This window comes from Triticum dicoccoides, chromosome 3A (genome assembly GCF_002162155.2).
Source record: "Triticum dicoccoides isolate Atlit2015 ecotype Zavitan chromosome 3A, WEW_v2.0, whole genome shotgun sequence".
NCBI lineage: Eukaryota > Viridiplantae > Streptophyta > Magnoliopsida > Poales > Poaceae > Triticum > Triticum dicoccoides.
In genome coordinates, this window is record NC_041384.1 from 162,263,932 (window position 1) to 162,281,079 (window position 17,148).

At 47.3% G+C, this 17,148-nt stretch overlaps 1 protein-coding gene across 3 annotated transcripts; it reads right to left on the reverse strand.

The window, feature by feature from the left end:
* Nucleotides 1–314: 314 nt before the first annotated feature.
* Nucleotides 315–5,607, reverse strand: LOC119267706 (putative ubiquitin-conjugating enzyme E2 38). Of its 3 annotated transcripts, none has more exons than XM_037549136.1 (8): nt 5,247–5,607; nt 4,632–4,740; nt 3,814–3,858; nt 2,916–3,154; nt 2,773–2,836; nt 1,781–1,920; nt 1,388–1,684; nt 315–848 (listed from the first exon to the last, which is right to left on the reverse strand). In XM_037549136.1, the coding sequence occupies exons 2-8, from the start codon at nt 4,702–4,704 to the stop codon at nt 585–587; spliced, it is 1,122 nt and encodes a 373-aa protein (XP_037405033.1). In that variant the 5' UTR covers nt 4,705–4,740; nt 5,247–5,607; the 3' UTR covers nt 315–584. The 3 variants fall into 3 exon arrangements, with proteins under 3 accessions (XP_037405033.1, XP_037405035.1, XP_037405034.1); XM_037549138.1 differs by having other exon boundaries at nt 3,832–3,858; nt 5,247–5,601; XM_037549137.1 differs by lacking the exon at nt 5,247–5,607 and adding an exon at nt 4,951–5,233.
* Between the last annotated feature and the right edge of the window lie 11,541 nt (nt 5,608–17,148).

Below are 17,148 nucleotides of genomic sequence, written 5' to 3' on the forward strand. Positions count from 1 at the left end.
AGAGGAGAGCCATCATCCAAATCATCGGGAAACAAGAGTTAGGGTTCAACATGCATCTAAAAAAGGGCAAATCCTGGAGACTGCGAGGCGAAAGGCGAGTTCTCCCTGTTTCCACCGGCGAGACCGATGGTCCTCCTCATCTCCGATGGCCATCTTGGTCAATGGTGTGGGGCGGGCCTCGGGCACTCGTTGGTTGGGTAGTGTCCGGGCGGCGGAGACCTCGTCGTCATGGAATGCCAACTCTCTTCTTACTTAATGAATCTGAGATCCTTTGGGTCAACTTATAAAAATGCTACATTCATTGCCCTTGTAACTTACCAAATGAACAAATCAAGTTTAAAACATCACAAACTGTCTTGAGTTGCACACAAAAAAGTCAATTCGTGCTGCTCATCAAAGCGGCACAGGTTCTATTGCCATCTTTATGCAGGCACCGAAGCTAGTGTAACAAGTTTCTACCAACATGTATTGCACTAAGGTCGCATGCTAAAACCACAAAGTGGGTAGACATAGAAATCAAGGGGCAAATTTAATTCATCAAATAGCTAACAAATAGCGAGCAAGTGCTAAACTACAGCCAATGGTCAGGGAAACATGGTCTTATCTGCAGCAGGCACCTCTCTCTTCAGTTCTACCGCACGGAGTCTGTTCGCGGCTAGCTCCTTCGCGAGAAGTTCAGCCTGGGCATCCAGGGACTTCTTGAAACCTGCAAAGCACTTGTTGTGGAGGTAAGTCCGGCCATCCTTGACCGATGATCCGACGACCATGCCAGAAGCATATGCACGGCATGCCTCTAGGATGGCTCGCTCCCGCTCATGGAAATGGCACACAATGAGGGTCTCAAAATGCTGCAGAAAAGGAAAAAACGAACTGTAAGAATGAATTCAGTGCCCTAAAGAAACAGGTGTACACTTCATAAGAGGTATGTTCAACTTTCCATACAAATATACTGTTCATAAGAGGTGTACACTTCTTAATAGTGTAACTAAAATGAGCAAAACTTGGAGTTGGTAATTTCATGTCACAACTCACAAAAAACATCTCCTATATGGGTTGGGAGTACTGCGCCACTAAAAAGAGTTTATGGAGATGACAAGTACAATTATACAAGATATTCATCAAATTAATCAGTATTAAAATGAAGTTGCTTCCAAGTTCTCTCTTCTCTGTATAAGAAATGAAAACATAAAAGACTCGATTTAGTTAACTATGGTAGGAGCTGGTTTAAACATAACACTGAATTTAGATGCTTTTGGATCCATGCAGTTTTTTCTGAATGCGTTTGAGCAATGTTGTAACCATGAGAACTCAAAATCTTATTTCACACCATGAAGACCACCAAAGACACCATTTTTACCCTGGCAAGAAATGAGGATTCTGTACTTACCTTTGGAGGCTTCTGAAGTAAATACAACATCAACTTGCAGGTTAGGACAAATGCAGTCTGATTATATCCAAGGGAATGCTTTTCTTTAGAGCTAAAGATGACTGGCTCATTAAAGTAAGGTTTATCATTCAACACAAGGCCCTGGATGGAGACCAACACCTGCAGCATGGTGGAATTTGACTTGCCCCACTTCTCAGATCCAGAACCTAACCAAGTATTCAGCAGGCTGAGGCAAACTTTACCACTCTCGTACAAGTTTGGATTAAGCCGAAGCCCACTCGAATGGAAATGAACTTTCTGTGCATATTGAATAGGTTAAGATATTGCAATTTTGGAGGACCAGTGTGAAGTGGTAAAAACAAGGGGGAAGGTGGCTGTGAAGTGGCAACATACCGGTGGACATCGCGGGTATTCAGGAGGAAAACAAACATCAAAGAAGAACAGACCATCATGATATGGAGTTCCAGCAGGACCAACAATAGCAGCCCTAATCAGATCAATCCTATCCTCATAAACTCTAACATATATAGATTCTGCATATTGAAACAAAAATCAGATCCAAGTTATTATTAATATGAGAAATCAACTGATTGAGGAGGAAAATATCTAAAAAAAAAGGATTGCAGTTGCAAATATGAAAACACATGTGTCGACACTAGGACCTCCTATACTACCCATTAGCTTGGGAGTTACGAGCAGTTTTCAGTTTTCCCATTCATTTCAAATATAAATGATTAGTTTCTGAAACATGATAGTATAGAAAGGTGTCAACAATCCATTATGAGAAACTGTATGAAAGGGCCAACAAATGCAGAAAATGATGGTTGTATAGAAACAACAGTATATCTTTTGAAGTTTCTGTAGTGGCAGTCTGTAGGACGTTAGTATAAACAAAAATAGCATCAAGGAATATAAATAAATTGAGCATGAATTGTGTCAAGTTTAGACTGAACAACCATCAAAACTTTCAGGGTTTTCAGCTACTCAAGGTAGAGTGCGCGGATAGTACATTGAAGTCAACACAAATTTAATATAATTTATTTTATCAGGAAAATTAATAAGATATAATCGGCATACACCAAGTGCAGAGAATGATGACTGATTGACTGCATGGAAATAATAGTATCATCCTTTAAAATTTATATTGTTACAGTAGGGGGCGGGGGGCTTCGTACGCACAGAAATGGCGTCATGGATTTTTTTAACACATTGAGGCAAACATGAATAATGCCATGAGTTAATGTGGGAATCAACAGATATTTCCAAACTCCCACAAACACAATTGAGTTAGAAGAATCAATGAACATATCGCTATCAAATTGACATAGTCTGATCAAAACAAATATACCAAATTTATCTTATGAAGATATTAGATATGTACCGACCAGGTAGATCTCTCTGAAGAAGCTTCCACTCATTTTGGATTGTTTTAGCCCAATCTTTGGTGGTCTGGTCACAGATAGGAGGTGGGAAATTAGTTCGCAGCTGGGTCCAACAGAAACGGAGTTCAAGAAAGGACATGGCATACCTTCCCTGGTGAAGTCTTTGCATAGTGGTGGTCTGAGTAATCTTGAACAACATCAAATTGGTTAAATAACTTGTGGTCCTCATTTTCAGATCCATTTACTTCCTTTATCATCGATGAGATATTACTTGAACATCCAGGCTCATCCTTTTGCAGTGATAGCACAGTACTAGCCCCACTTGAACAGGGATCCAATACACTCTTGCTCGCAAGGATATTAAGAGTAGACTGTGGAGCAGCACCTGAAATCCAGCAGAATGTTGTCTAATGATGTATGTTATCACCAAATATGTACATAAAAGTTCAGGACAGAGATATAGAATGGGATCCCATCTGATGCAGCCTATACCACTTATCTGTTGAGGTTCACTGCGACAATGCCTTTGTAGTATTCAGTTTTTATAGTTTTCACCTCAAAGTATTGTGTTTCTTTGTTGTGAATCAGGTATAGCTAGTTTTCATGTTAACTTTTGTGAAAGTTGGATACCGTTCAAACTAATCCTACAGTGTCAATAAAACTAGTACTACATGCATAAATTAAAATATAAATAGCTGTGATTTTCTCAAGCAGTGAACACGACATGTACAATATATGCATGCAATTCAGTCCTCATTCTATAGATAGCCAAACCAACTGCTTCCTTAAACCAGTGGTTACAAATGTTTGACAATGGAAATACAACTCCCAAGTGATTGCACCTACAATCTTTCTTTCTATTCAGTAAGACCATGAGTATTTATTGGTCAAGATTTTTGCAACTCCTAGATCCATTTCAGGGCTTACTTTACTCAGTACTCAACCAACTGAAAGTGTCATATACATTTTCAAGATAACTGCTGATAAGGTTTAAAACTAACATATCTAATCCGAAGGCACATATGGAACATTTCAAGATTTTACATTGGCATGGAAGGCTACCTTGCGAAACAGGGTTGATGGACTTTCCTGCATAAAATGGTTCATCAATTTATTAGAACAACATTGAGGAAAATAACAAAAAATCATTTATGTATTACATGAGGGGTTTAATATAACAAACTTCGGATATTGTTGACCAGAGAGGAGACATGGATTCATATTGCCTTTTCACGTCTAACCAAACTAAAAAAACGGAATAGGCTGGCTAGGAGGGGACTGGCCAACCAAGTAATATGGCAGTGTTAAGACTTAAGATTCAGTCCCATGCCGGCTTGCCCAACCCTGGGCATTCATCCATCCAACCAAACTCTAGTAGCACTCTAACTACACCAGGATATCATTCTTCTTACTTTTCCTGTGAAAATGCATGTCCCACACCACAATGTGGCATTTGCGGCGTGTCTCTTAACCATGTAGTAAGATATCAACTTAGAACTTGTTGCGTTCCTAAGAGTTAATCCATGCGGTTCAGTAGTTCCAACACAAGCAAGACAAATTAATGCAAAGTAAACGTCCAACCATACCATCCTGATAGAACTATCTAGACCACAGAGCAAGCAGCCAAATTAACTGAAGAATTTTATCCATTACAACTGCAGGGTAGATATGCAGTCTCCCTGCACCCCGAAAACATATCCATACCAGAGTTGCTGGAAGAAAGAGTGGCAACCCCATCGGATGAGAACCCCGTCAGATGGAAATACTCATTATTAAATGAACAAAGCCCGATCGACCATGTGAATCGAATAGCAGTCTACCAGTGACAAATAAATCATGTTGGATCGGGAAGGGCAGATCACCTTTCTTCTTCGAATCCTTCCTCTTCTTCTTCTTGCCTACTCCAAACAGCTGAAGCAGCTTGTTCAGAACCATCCTTCGATGTTTCAATCCACCCCACAAGAAAACCACCTGAAAAAACATGAAGCGCCATGGATTTGGAACCAATAACCAATTGCTAGGAAGGTGAATAAACATCGTAACATTCAGAGTATAAACAATTTCCTCGCCAGGAGTAAAGACTACTGGAGAAGAGAAAACAAGAGAAATTAAGCTCAAAATCAATCGCCATGGCGCGAGGAGCCCCTTTTCCCCCCCAAGAAGTCTGCTCATCGGCCTCACCTCAACGCTCTAATCTCAGTCAGTGCATGGGTGATGCCATGGCAGGACCAAAGGACCCGCGGCACCACAACAAACCCATGGATGAGCATGAAAAAGAAAATGCAGGCAAGGGCGCAAGGCCATGTGCAGGAGTATCACCGCATCATCAGAACCCCACAATGCGGCACAGGAAAACGAAATATCCCACGACGCCGGAAAGGAAACGAAAGATCAGCGCGAGAAACCCCAAAACGATCCCGGATTGCAGGCCAACAAGAAACGCAGCGGAAGGCGAGGAAAAAACAGACGAAACCAACCAGTCGTCTCGTCCTTCCTGGTGCCGCTCGAGTGGTGAGCCGAGTGGAGGTCGCACCGGGGGGAGGTCGGGAGGAAGGAGGTAGGGTTTAGTAGGCAGGATTTGCGGGGTGGCGCGGCGGGGAATGCGGGTGTCACACCACACGGACGGATGGGGAGGGTCGGAATGTGCGACTGGACTCGACGGACGTGCCAGGGGAGGGACGACCGACGCGGCTGGAACCACACCCAGATGGCACCTCCTGTCCGACTGATCGAGACGGCGAGAAGGGATTTTTCCCGGCACGGTCGGTGGATGCCGATTCGGGGTCTCCGGCTACGTGACGGGTCGTATTGTAGGGGGCGTGTGCTGTCGTCCGGTGGACATCCTGCTCGTTTTGTAGGGGGTGCTTTCTTCGTGGCAGGAAGAGCAATGGCGATGGCGATGGCGATGGCAAAGGCAGCGACTGATCTGCTGCGGTCTCGTGCCTACGCTCCCTGCCTGCTAATATGCTGGTAAATTCGTGCAAGTGCGCACTGCTCCTTTCCGCGGATATGGCGTGTCACATGCGCTGCCCATGCTCTGGCCTGGACTTTCGGCACCAGATCAGACCACGATTAAACACAATACTTTTTTTGATGGTGCCAACCAGGGCATGGTCAATGCATAACTTCAGGGTGATGCCTCATATGTTATGTAGGATCGAAAGAAAGAAAAAATAGGTTCGGATGAGGAAGCGGGATTCTCTCCAGGCGGGTGCTTGAAGAGAAAAAGTGTGATCCAATGCATAAAGTTGAAAAAGCTCAAGTAAAAAGTAGGGATGCATGTGTAGTGAAAGTCACTTTCTATTTTTTGATGAGGCACACTAGTAGTAGCTTGCATTGGGGAGAACAAATCAACATAGATGCTTCAAATTACTTTTTGTCATGTGGCATATGTATCCATATGCCACCATAGTACATGCCTTCATTCCTCCTCCGATTAAAAGAGAGCCGGCCGCTACATCCATCTGACGGACAGAGATCAGATGACATGCACGTTTTGTATGTCACCGTGTGCCTTGCGGTCGGAATTCAAATTTAAACACTGCGAAAAAATCTGAAAAAAATCATACATGTTCACAGCACATATTAAGATAACCCTAAAAAATTCAGATCAAAAATCGAAACATACATCGAGAAACAAAAATCGAGAAACGTGCATGCCACATTATCTCTGTCCCCATCTGACATAGCGCCTTCCTAATTCCCAAAGGCCTCGCCTACTTGGTTCGAAAGTCTCCACAACATGTCGTCTGCAAACTTGTTGTATGAATATGGTGCTTGTCTCATCTATAAAGCGGGGCGAAAGCCCCGAGAGCATGACACCTGCGTGTGACGTTTCCACCACGAGGGCCGATCGTGGAGCTCTCACTCTTCCTCCACCCTTGTGTAATATCCTTCAAGTAAAAGACTAAGACTTTGGTGTGGGTCAGGTCAAGCCATGGTGTCATTTCCACGTCGCCCCCCTTTTGGGGGTTCGCCTTCAATGCCACCGTCCCTTCCGCGCTCTCTTGGTGCTCGACTTACACAACATGGCACTCAGGCAGATGGCTAACCGATAGTGCAAGTGCGGATGTCATGGTTGGTGTCTCACATCCAATGACGTTGTGGCTTATGTGGCAACGATGATTGTGCGAAGAGGAGCAGGGTCGCGACATGTCCTTTGTCGCCGTCAACCATTGGACATGTTTCTAGGCATGAGACCGGAGATGTAGCATCGCAGGGTGACGTGACATCAACGATGTCATGTGATGGTCAGGTTGAGCTATGTTGGTGCTACTTCTTTCTCCGAGGGGACTCGTCACCGAAGCGGGAGTCGTCCGTTTCTCGACGCATTCGATCGATTGTTTTGCATGGGTTGACGGGGTTCTCGTGTGTCACTCGTCTAATGGCTTTTGGTTGGGCATCTATGGTGAAGTTGGAGTCACTTACTCAAGGACAGACGATGACAATGACATTATAGACTATCTCGAATGCATTCCTTTCCTTGGCGGTGGGTGGGGGTCCGGGGTTTAGTCAGATCGGATGGAGTGCCTTCATCTTGTGGGCATGTTAACTGTTTTCATCCGGTTTTTCGAAAATTAGTTGGACAACTCTATTTTACTTATACGATCGGTTGGCGTGCCCTGTCTTATGTGAATGTTTCAATGGTTTTCATCCAGCTTTCTGTAAATTAATTAGGCAACTCTCTTGTACCATTTTAATGAATCAAATACTAAGTTGTCAACTTATAGGAAAAAAAATCAAAGGATATATAACCGGGTAGGACATGACCCTAACGTTCAAGTCTTTTGATATCATACGTCACAACTAGTGACACAACTCAGTACTCATGACTTGTTCCTTTTCCTTTGTTTTAGCACATCATTAAGTTAAACCTGTTTTGGGTATGCCAAAAGCAGTTCCTTGTGGGTATTTTGCTCACATTAAGTAAAAGGGGTGTAGGCGGAGGAGCTTAGAACGTACATGATAATCAGGTGGTGGCGGAAGATCTGGATCCCGGAGCCGCAGGTGGAGTACGCGCGTCCGGCCGGCAGCCGCCTCTTGGAGTACCCGGCCCTGATCCACATCGCGCGCATGCGAGACTTCACCCCACCGGAAAACTGGCGTCGGCCCGAGAGCTCAGATGGTAGCGGGCACAGCGGGCTCCCAGATGATTCGGATGATTCCTTTGAGGGAGGTGACACGGTGGTCATGCCATGGACGAGAGGGGTCCCGGACAGGCGTGGTGCTGGAAGTCCGGCGAGCTTCGCCGGAGCTGGTGGTGATGGCCGTACTTACTGTCAGGCTTTGGTGGGTCGGCTCGGGCAGTCAAGCTGGCGGCTGCCAGCGATGCAGGAAGCTGTTGGGGCTGGTCCCGCGCAGAAAAGCTATGCGCCCTAGCTGTCTGCTGCGCCTACGCGGTGCCCCCACAAGATGTCGTTCGGCTGTCGCAGGGAGCGGCACAAGTGGCCAAGGATTCAAACAGGCGGACGGTAAATTTGGTTGGTGAGGTGGTGGGTTTTCATTGCCCGCGGGCTCCTCAGGGTGCTGTAGCGGGACGGGTCCCACCAACAGCCGGCACTGTGATCACCCCGACAGTTCAGGATCAGGTGATCCTTGCATCTGTGGGCCATCCTTCGCAGGTGGGCCTTCACGTGGGTGTCCAGGAGGATCCCGAGGCGAGTCCGGCCAATGAGGGCCAAAGGGAGCGGGTGGCCATTGGCGCGGTTGACCAGATGGACCCCGAGGAGACCGGCACGGCCAGCCAAGAGCCCGCCATGATTGGGGCAGGAGCGCTGGTGGCCTTCTAGGGTGGGCCTGGCCACAAGGAGATACGGGTCTGTCCCATCCCCCAGGCCCCACCTGTTTTGGTGGGGGAGACATATGTTGGCTTGAAGCCTTCCCAGGCCGAGTGGGTGGCCCCAACACGCTTGGACCCACCTGAGCAGGCGACCAATGATGCTTGCCAGAGGATCATGATTGCGGTTCCGGAGGAGACGGATGCGGGCCAATCAGGCGAGGTTGGGGAGATCCCGGGAGATTCGTGCACCCCCATGCGTGTGCCAGCCAATCATGGCCAGGAGGCGGTTAGTCTGGCGGGTAGGGCTTCACACGTGGCGCCTCAGGGAGTTTTAGCTGATTTTACAGCGGTTTCAAGCGTTCCCCAGGACATGCAGATCGTCAACTTGACATGCACCGAACGCATGACTGCCAAGGAGGTGGAGGCCTTCTCCAAGCTCAAGTGGTTCTGCTTGCAGCTGATGAAAAAGTTGGCGCCACCCCTACTTCAGGAAGTTTAAGCCTCGTCCCTGAGGCCAGAGGCCATTCCTTTCACGCCGCGTCGCAGCACGAGGGGGAACAAACATCCTACGATCAACAGAAACACCATGGTGACCAAGGCAGAGAATGTTCTCATGAGGGCACTTGGGATGGCGCCGGACGACATGGACGTTGATGAGGGGCTGGTGGAAGAGCTCCGCGGCATGTTTGACTCCTCGCTGAGAGATCAGCATGTCCGTGTCATTGCCGCTCTCTTCGGCAAGGTGACGCCAAGCGATGGTGACATGGAGAAGGATACAGCGCAGGAGGTGCTGGTCCATTGAGGTGGTTCGGTTCCGGAGTGCTACGCTTCCTTATGGATTTAAATTCCCATATTATGTGTTGGAACGTGCGGGGCCTTAACAACCCGGCTAAGCGTTTGGCGGTTAGGGAGTTTGTGTAGGCAGCCAAAGTTAATTTGGTTTACCTGCAGGAGACTAAGTTGGAGACTGTTAACCACTTTGATGTTATGCAATGGTTAGGTCCGTCCTTCGACGGCTATGATTACTTGTCGGCTTGTGAGACGAGGGGAGGGATCCTGTTGGCGTGGGACTCCATGGTCATGGGCATCGACAGTTTCGTGCATGATACCAACTGTCTGTCTGGGCTAGTCCACAACAAAGATGGGTCCAACTAGTGGATCACGGGAGTTTACGGCCCGCAAGGAGACGAACTAAAGCTGGAGTTTCTAGATGAGCTTACGGCCAGAAGAGCCACCTGCCAAGGGCCGTGGATGGTTCTCGGCGATTTCAACATGATCCTCAGAGCTTCGGAGAAGAACAACCTAAATCTTAACAGGAGAATCATGCGCAAATTCGGAGAGTTTGTTGATGAGCAGGAGCTTAAGGAAGTCTACATGCATGGCAGAAGATTCACTTGGACGAACGAACGGGACTCTCCGACCATGACGAAAATTGATAGAGTGCTTGTGTCTGTGGACCGGGAGCTCACCTTCGCTGACTGCCTCTTGCAAGCTTTAGCGACTAACGTCTCGGATCATGTGCCACTCCACCTCTCTACAAGCACTCCCTTCCATCCAAAAAAACGCTTTCGCTTTGAGCTCTATTGGACAAAGCTCGAGGGCTTTGAGGAGGCTATGAGAGAGGCCTGGGTGTGTGACGAGACCATTGTGGATCCCTTCAAGCGATTGGATGCGCTGATGAGGAATGCGACTGTTGCGCTACAGGCCTGGGGTCAGCGCAAGACGGGCAACATCAAAGTGCCAATGGCGGTGGCCAACTATGTCATTCTACGGCTTGATCGTGCCCAGGAGGCGAGGCAGCTCACGCAGGCAGAGTTGTGGTTGAGGAGATCTCTGAAACTTGCGCTACTGGGTCTTGCTTCGCTCGAAAGGACCATCGACAGACAGAGATCCAGGATCAGGTGGATCAAGGAGGGGGACGCCAATACTAAACTATTCCAGGCGGTGGCTAATGGAAGGAGATCTAAGAATTTCATCCCCCACATCAAGCACGGAGACGAGATCATCACGAATCCTGATCGCAAGGGGGAGATCTTCTCTGCTGCTTTTGAGAATTCCCTCGGGCAGACGCAGGCACGAGAGGCCGGCATCGATCTGGACTTTCTTGGTTATGAAGCTAGCGATCTACATGATTTGGAGCAAATCTTCTCGGAGGACGAAGTTTGGGAACCAATCAAAGGATTGCCCCCGGATCGGGCGCCGGGCCCTGACGGCTACATAGGTGCCTTTTATCAGCGAGCATGGCCTATTATCAAGCGGGATGTCATGGCCGTGTTACTAAAGCTCTACGTGGGAGATTCTCGTGGGTTTTGCAGACTGAACCGCGCACACATCGTCCTGATCCCTAAAAAGGAAGATGCTGAGGAAATTGGAGATTATCGCCCCATTAGCCTCCCGCATAGCACTAGCAAGCTCTTTGCCAAGCTGCTGGCTAATAGGGTCAGAAGGAAAATGCCTGAGATCGTGGGTGCCAACCAGTCGGCATTCATCTCCGGTCGATTGTTGCACGACAACTTCCTCTTAGTTAGGCAAGTTGCAAGGAATATTCATGCCCGCAAGATTCCTGGAGTATTCCTCAAGCTCGACATTTCGAAGGCCTTCGATTCCCTGTCTTGGCCATTCCTTTTTGAGGTGCTTCGTGTCATTGGTTTCGGGCAAAAGTGGATTGCTTGGATTGCGGCCCTCCTCCGCACGGTAAACACCAAAGTGATAGTTAATGGAGTGCCAGGAAGGAGTTTTACTCATGCCAAAGGTCTTAGACAAGGTGATCCGGTCTCACCCCTCCTATTTGTCATCGCCATGGATGTGTTGTCGAAGATCATCAGCACAGCAGCGACGGAGGGAGTTATCAGCTCGTTCCCGGGGATTTCGGCCATGCATCACCTAACTATATATGCGGACGACGTCGCGCTCTTCGTCAGACCTTCGGCGACTGATCTACAGTTCGTCAGACAAGTGCTATAGATCTTTGGCCAGGCGTCAGGCCTGAGGGTGAACTATGTCAAGTCTTCGGCTATTCTTATCAGAGGAAGCGATGCGGATCGTCGGCACGTGGCCAATATGCTCCATTGCCAGGAGGGAGCTTTCCCATGCAAATACTTGGGTCTGCAGCTCGCGATCAGGCAATTGACCCGTGTGGAGTGGCAACCAATGCTTGATCATGCCAAGCACTTCGTTCCTGCATGGCAAAGAGGGCTCATCCAACGGCCTGGCAGACTTATCCTTGTCAAATCTGTGATAGCTGCCAAGCCGGTCCACCACTTCATGGTCACAGAGGCTCCAGATTGGGTCTTTGATGAGCTGGACAGATGGATGAGATCCTTCTTCTGGAAGGGGAAGGAGAAGGTCAATGGAGGACAATGCCTTGTCGTGTGGAATTCTATCTGTCATCCTACGGAGTATGGTGGTTTGGGAATCAAATCCCTCAAGCAACAAGCACTGGCGCTGAGAGTCCGTTGGGAGTGGCTGCGCCGCACAGACCAGTATAGACCTTGGTAGGGCCTTCCCATGGTCACGGACTGCAGGGTGAAGAGGGTCTTTGATAGCCTGGTGTGCATCAAGGTGGGGGCAGGCAGCAGAGTATTGTTTTGGAGTGATCGATGGATTCGCGGGTTCACTGCCATTGACATCGCGCCGCTGATCTACGGTCTGGTTGATACACGCACCCGCAATCGGCGCACGGTGGAGCAAGCACTTGACAATGATGCTTGGCTGCAGGACATCAAGGGTGATCTTTCTTTTTTGGCACATCTGCAGCTCTTACATCTTGGTCGGGCAATCGCCATGGTCCCGAGAGACGCCCACTCGGACGATCTCTTCACATGGCCTGCGGACGCTTCTGGAGTCTACACGGCTCGCTCGGTATATCACAGACTTTGTCTCGAGATGGAGAAATCGTCCTTCACCGCGTGTATTTGGCGGAGCTGGGCCCCCCCTTAGATGCAAGAGCTTCATGTGGCTGGCCATCCAACATCGCATTTGGACTTCGGATCGTCGGGCTAGGCACGGTTTGCAGGCCCTGCCATCGTCATGTTACACCTATCTCCAAGAGGAAGACAACGCTGAGCACATCCTCTTGCAATGCGTTTTTGCGAGGGAGGTCTGGTACTACGCCATCAATGAGTGCAACATGGATATCCCGGCGCCGGACGCTGGTAGCACGATGTTGGAGTGGTGGTTGCACGCGAGGAGGCAGTTTCACCGCGCCGAGCGACGTGGGTTCGATACTTTGGTCATGATCATGGCGTGGGCTCTCTGGAAGCAACGCAACACGAGAGTCTTTGACAGGAGGCAATAGATCGTGACGCCTACGCAGCTATGGCATCTTATTGTCGTTGACATTTTGGACCTCAAGAGAGCAGGGGGTGGAGTAGGAGGATTAGATCGTTTCGTGAGAGAGTAGCCTAGCATGTTGTGCGGAGTCCGCTTGCAAGGATGTACGCATCCTTTTCTAGCCTCTTGTATATCACTTTCTTCCTTCTATAAAATTACGGTACGCCATTGGCGTACTCTCGAAAAAAAATTAATCAGGTGGTGTACATATGATACGCCTATTTTGTATTACTATTTCTTATAATAAATCACTCTTTATCAATGACGTAAGTTCATAAATTTGCAACATTCTAAATGCATGTTTCCTCTCAATTTACATGTTTCTTCAGAAAAGATAAATTGCCGGAAATCTACAGAAAAGGATCAAAACAAGGGCATGAAATTATTTTTCCGAACATAAAAAAGAACAAGAAAAACATATTCACAATTGTCTCTTGAGAAGTGGCCCAGCGTGTCTGGCATCTCTCGGGTAGAGGCCTATGGGGTCCACGCGGTGCTTGGGGCCCACAAGTGTCCTCCTGGGTGCCTTCGGTGCCCCTGGTCCTTTATTACCCTTAAAATGCCTGGTTTATTTTATGGAATTTTTTCGCCGCTGTCTATGAGGCGGAACAGAGAGGAGCACCTTATCACTTTCTGTAGGCTAAGCCGATGAAATTCCGTACATCTGGAAGGGGGAAATCAAAGCCATCGTCATCATCAATGCTTCAATCATAATTGGTATCATCATCTCCATCACCATCTGCATCATTAGCATCATCTCCATCTCCCTTTAGTTTTCGATCTATGAACAATTGCATCAAATCCTTTGCTAACATTACTTACTGGTGTTGATTACTACTTTTAATTGATGCTTAGAAGTTTTATTGGTAAAAGAATCATATGTTCAGATTGTTAATCATATTATCATCCCCATTGATCATGATCCATATGATGTCTTGTGAGTAGTCTGTTATGTTCTTGGGGACATGGGATAAGCCTTGCTGCTAGTAACCATGTGAAGTTAAATAAAGTTCAATGTTTGATATTATGTTGTCGTGTAATTCTCTAGTTCTGATGTGCGAACTTCGACTGCATATCACTTCACCATCATGGTCCTAGAGAAGAGAATTGTGATTTTGTTTGTTTATGATGTGTAGCTGGAGTGAGAGAAATTACCAAACCCTGAGTTTATGAACTGTTGCATGATGGGTGTTAGAATCCTAGAGTTTAATGGTATGCTTAGATGGTATCTTACTTGCTCTTGTGTATTTGCGGATGCTTGCATAAAGGGTATAATCGTAAGCATGTTTTTTGTTGAAGTAAGAACAACACATTAATATAGGTTCCACCACACAACAATTATTAAGGCAATGAACGTTATCCAATAGAACATGATGGGTTTAATCCCTCTAAGTAATACAACTGGCTTGTTTTCAGCATAGTTAAGGATTGGGCGACTTTCTACTCCATTGCGCTTTTGTCGCAAATTTCATTCTTACAATTACTCTTGTGATCAAACGGCCGATCAAACAATCTCTATAGTTTTTACAGTGATTCTTTATTAGTTTTGTTGGGGAACGTTGCATGGAAAACAAAAAAATTACGCACACGCAAAATCTATCCATGGAGATGCATAGCTATGAGAGGAGGATAGCATATACATACACTTGTAGATCGCTAAGAGGAAGAGTTTGTTATTGAGGAATGCATTAATTTCAAAAAAATTCCTACGCACACACAAGATCCATCTAGGTGATCCATAGCAACAAGAGGGGAGAGTGTTGTCTACGTACCCTTATAGACCATAAGCATAAGCGTTATGACAACACGGTTGATGTAGTCATACGTCTTCACGATCCGACCGATCCTAGCACCGAAGGTACGGCACCTCCGCGATCTGCACACGTTCAGCTCGGTGACGTCCCGCGAACTCTAGATCCAGCTGAGTGTCGAGGGAGAGTTTCGTCAGCACAACGGCGTGATGACGATGATGATGAAGTTACCGACGTAGGGCTTCGCCTAAGCTCTACAACTATATGACCGAGGTGGAAATCTGTGGAGGGGGGCACCGCACACGGCTAAACAATCAACTTGTATGTCTATGGGGTGCCCCCCTCCCTCGTATATAAAGGAGTGGAGGAGGGGGAGGGCCGGCTCCTCTATGGCGCCCCCAAGGGGAGTCCTACTCCTACCGGGAGTAGGATCCCCCCTCCCCTTCCCTAGTTGGATTAGGAGAGGAAGGAAGGGGGAGAGAGGGGGAAGGAAAGGGGGGCCGCCCCCCCCCCACCCAATTCGGATTGGGCTTGGGGGGCGCCCCCTCCTAGGCTCCCTTCTCCTCTCTCCCACTATGGCCCAATAAGGCCCATATACTTCCCGAGGGGTTCTGGTAACCTCCCGGTACTCCGGTATATGCCCGAACTCACCCGGAACCATTCCGATGTCCAAACATAGTCTTCCAATATATCGATCTTTATGTCTCGACCATTCTGAAACTCCTCTTCATGTCCGTGATCTCATCCAGGACTTCAAACAACCTTCGGTACATCAAAACACATAAACTCATAATACCGATCATCATCGAATGTTAAGCGTGCAGACCCTACAGGTTTGAGAACTATGTAGACATGACCGAGACTCATCTCCAGTCAAGAACCAATAGCAGAACCTGGATGCTCATATTGGTTCCTACATATTCTATGAAGATCTTTATCGGTCAAACCGCATAACAACATACGTTGTTCCCTTTGTCATCGGTATGTTACTTGCCCGAGATTCGATCGTCGGTATCTCAATACCTAGTTCAATCTCGTTACCGACAAGTCTCTTTACTCGTTCCGTAATGCTACATCCCGTAACTAACTCATTAGTTACATTGCTTGCAAGGATTATAGTGATGTGCATTACCGAGAGGGCCCAGAGATACCTCTCCGATACACGGAGTGACAAATCCTAATATCGATCTATGCCAACTCAACAAACACCATCAAGGACACTTGTAGAGCATCTTTATAGTCACCCAGTTATGTTGTGACGTTTGATAGCACACTAAGTGTTCCTCCGGTATTCGGGAGTTGCATAATCTCATAGTCATAGGAACATGTATAAGTTATGGGAAAGCAATAGTAGTAAACTAAACGACCATCGTGCTAAGCTAACGGATGGGTCAAGTCAATCACATCATTCTCTAATGATGTGACCTCGTTCATCAAATGACAACTCTTTGTCCATGGCTAGGAAACTTAACCATCTTTGATTAACGAGCTAGTTGTCGTTGTTCTAAGTCTGACAGTAGAATGGGGGGTAGGAATGTAGAGGCAAGATCCTAGCTATGGAGGAGTTGTACACACGAGTTTTACAAGTTCAGGCCCTTCTCGGAGGAAGTAACGACCCTACGTCTCGGAGCCCGAAGGCGGTCAACTGGATTATATGCGTGTGTGTTACAGGGGGTGCGAACCCTTGTCCTTGAGGAGGGGGTGGCTTATATAGAGTTCGCCAGACCCCTCCCGCCCTCAGTTACAAAGGGTTTAAGGTACGTAAATATGGAGACGTTACTGGTAACACACGTAATAAAAGTACATAACGACCATTAAGGCTATGACTTAAATCCCGACCGTTGCAGAGTGGAGTGGCTCTAGATCTTCTGGTAGTCGAGTGGTTGTTTGTACGGTCGAGTGTCTTCAAGACTGTTGAGTGGAACATGGCTTCAGGATCAAGTGCATGATGATTTTTCTTCGACTGCTTCTGGTTCTTTTAGGGATGTCCTTGGGGAGGGTATCTTGAACAGATCCATGACCCTACCCTAGGTACATAGCTTCATCATTAGCCCCCGAATGGATCAGGGTTTGAGTGAGGAAGGAGTTTAGAACACTTCGGACTCATTTTTTGTGCTATGAGTATATCTTGCTCTGGATCAATGAACTGAGGGGATAACACCAACTTCTTTTTCAGTCGCCTTGGTCCATTCTTAGTTTTTATCGAGTGAACTTTTATGGTAGAGTTCCGAATGAAGATGCGAAGGATGTTTTCCGTCTGACAAGTTGTTCTGATGTCTGTGGATTTCGCAGGATTCAAATTTCGGGAAGCGCACTGGACGGGCGAGGTCATGGTAATCGGGACGGATTAGGCAGGTCACCTCGATTCCCGCACCACCTTTTTCGCCACGTATCGTGCACTTGACTGTTGCGAGATTTGTTTAGATCGTCCGGGCCTACAAGTCAGTCACTCGGAAGTGACCTTATAAAAGGCACCGGACCGGGCTTTTGTACAGTGTGCCCTCATTCTCTTTCTTC

Coding starts and splice junctions, on each gene's coding strand:
- LOC119267706 (XM_037549136.1), bottom strand. CDS start 4,704: ATGGTTCTGAACAAGCTGCTTCAGCTGTTTGGAGTAGGCAAGAAGAAG. Junction 3,859..4,631: donor GAAGGATTCGAAGAAGAAAG/GTGATCTGCCCT, acceptor CATTTTATGCAG/GAAAGTCCATCAACCCTGTT. Junction 1,685..1,780: donor AATACCCGCGATGTCCACCG/GTATGTTGCCAC, acceptor CAATATGCACAG/AAAGTTCATTTCCATTCGAG.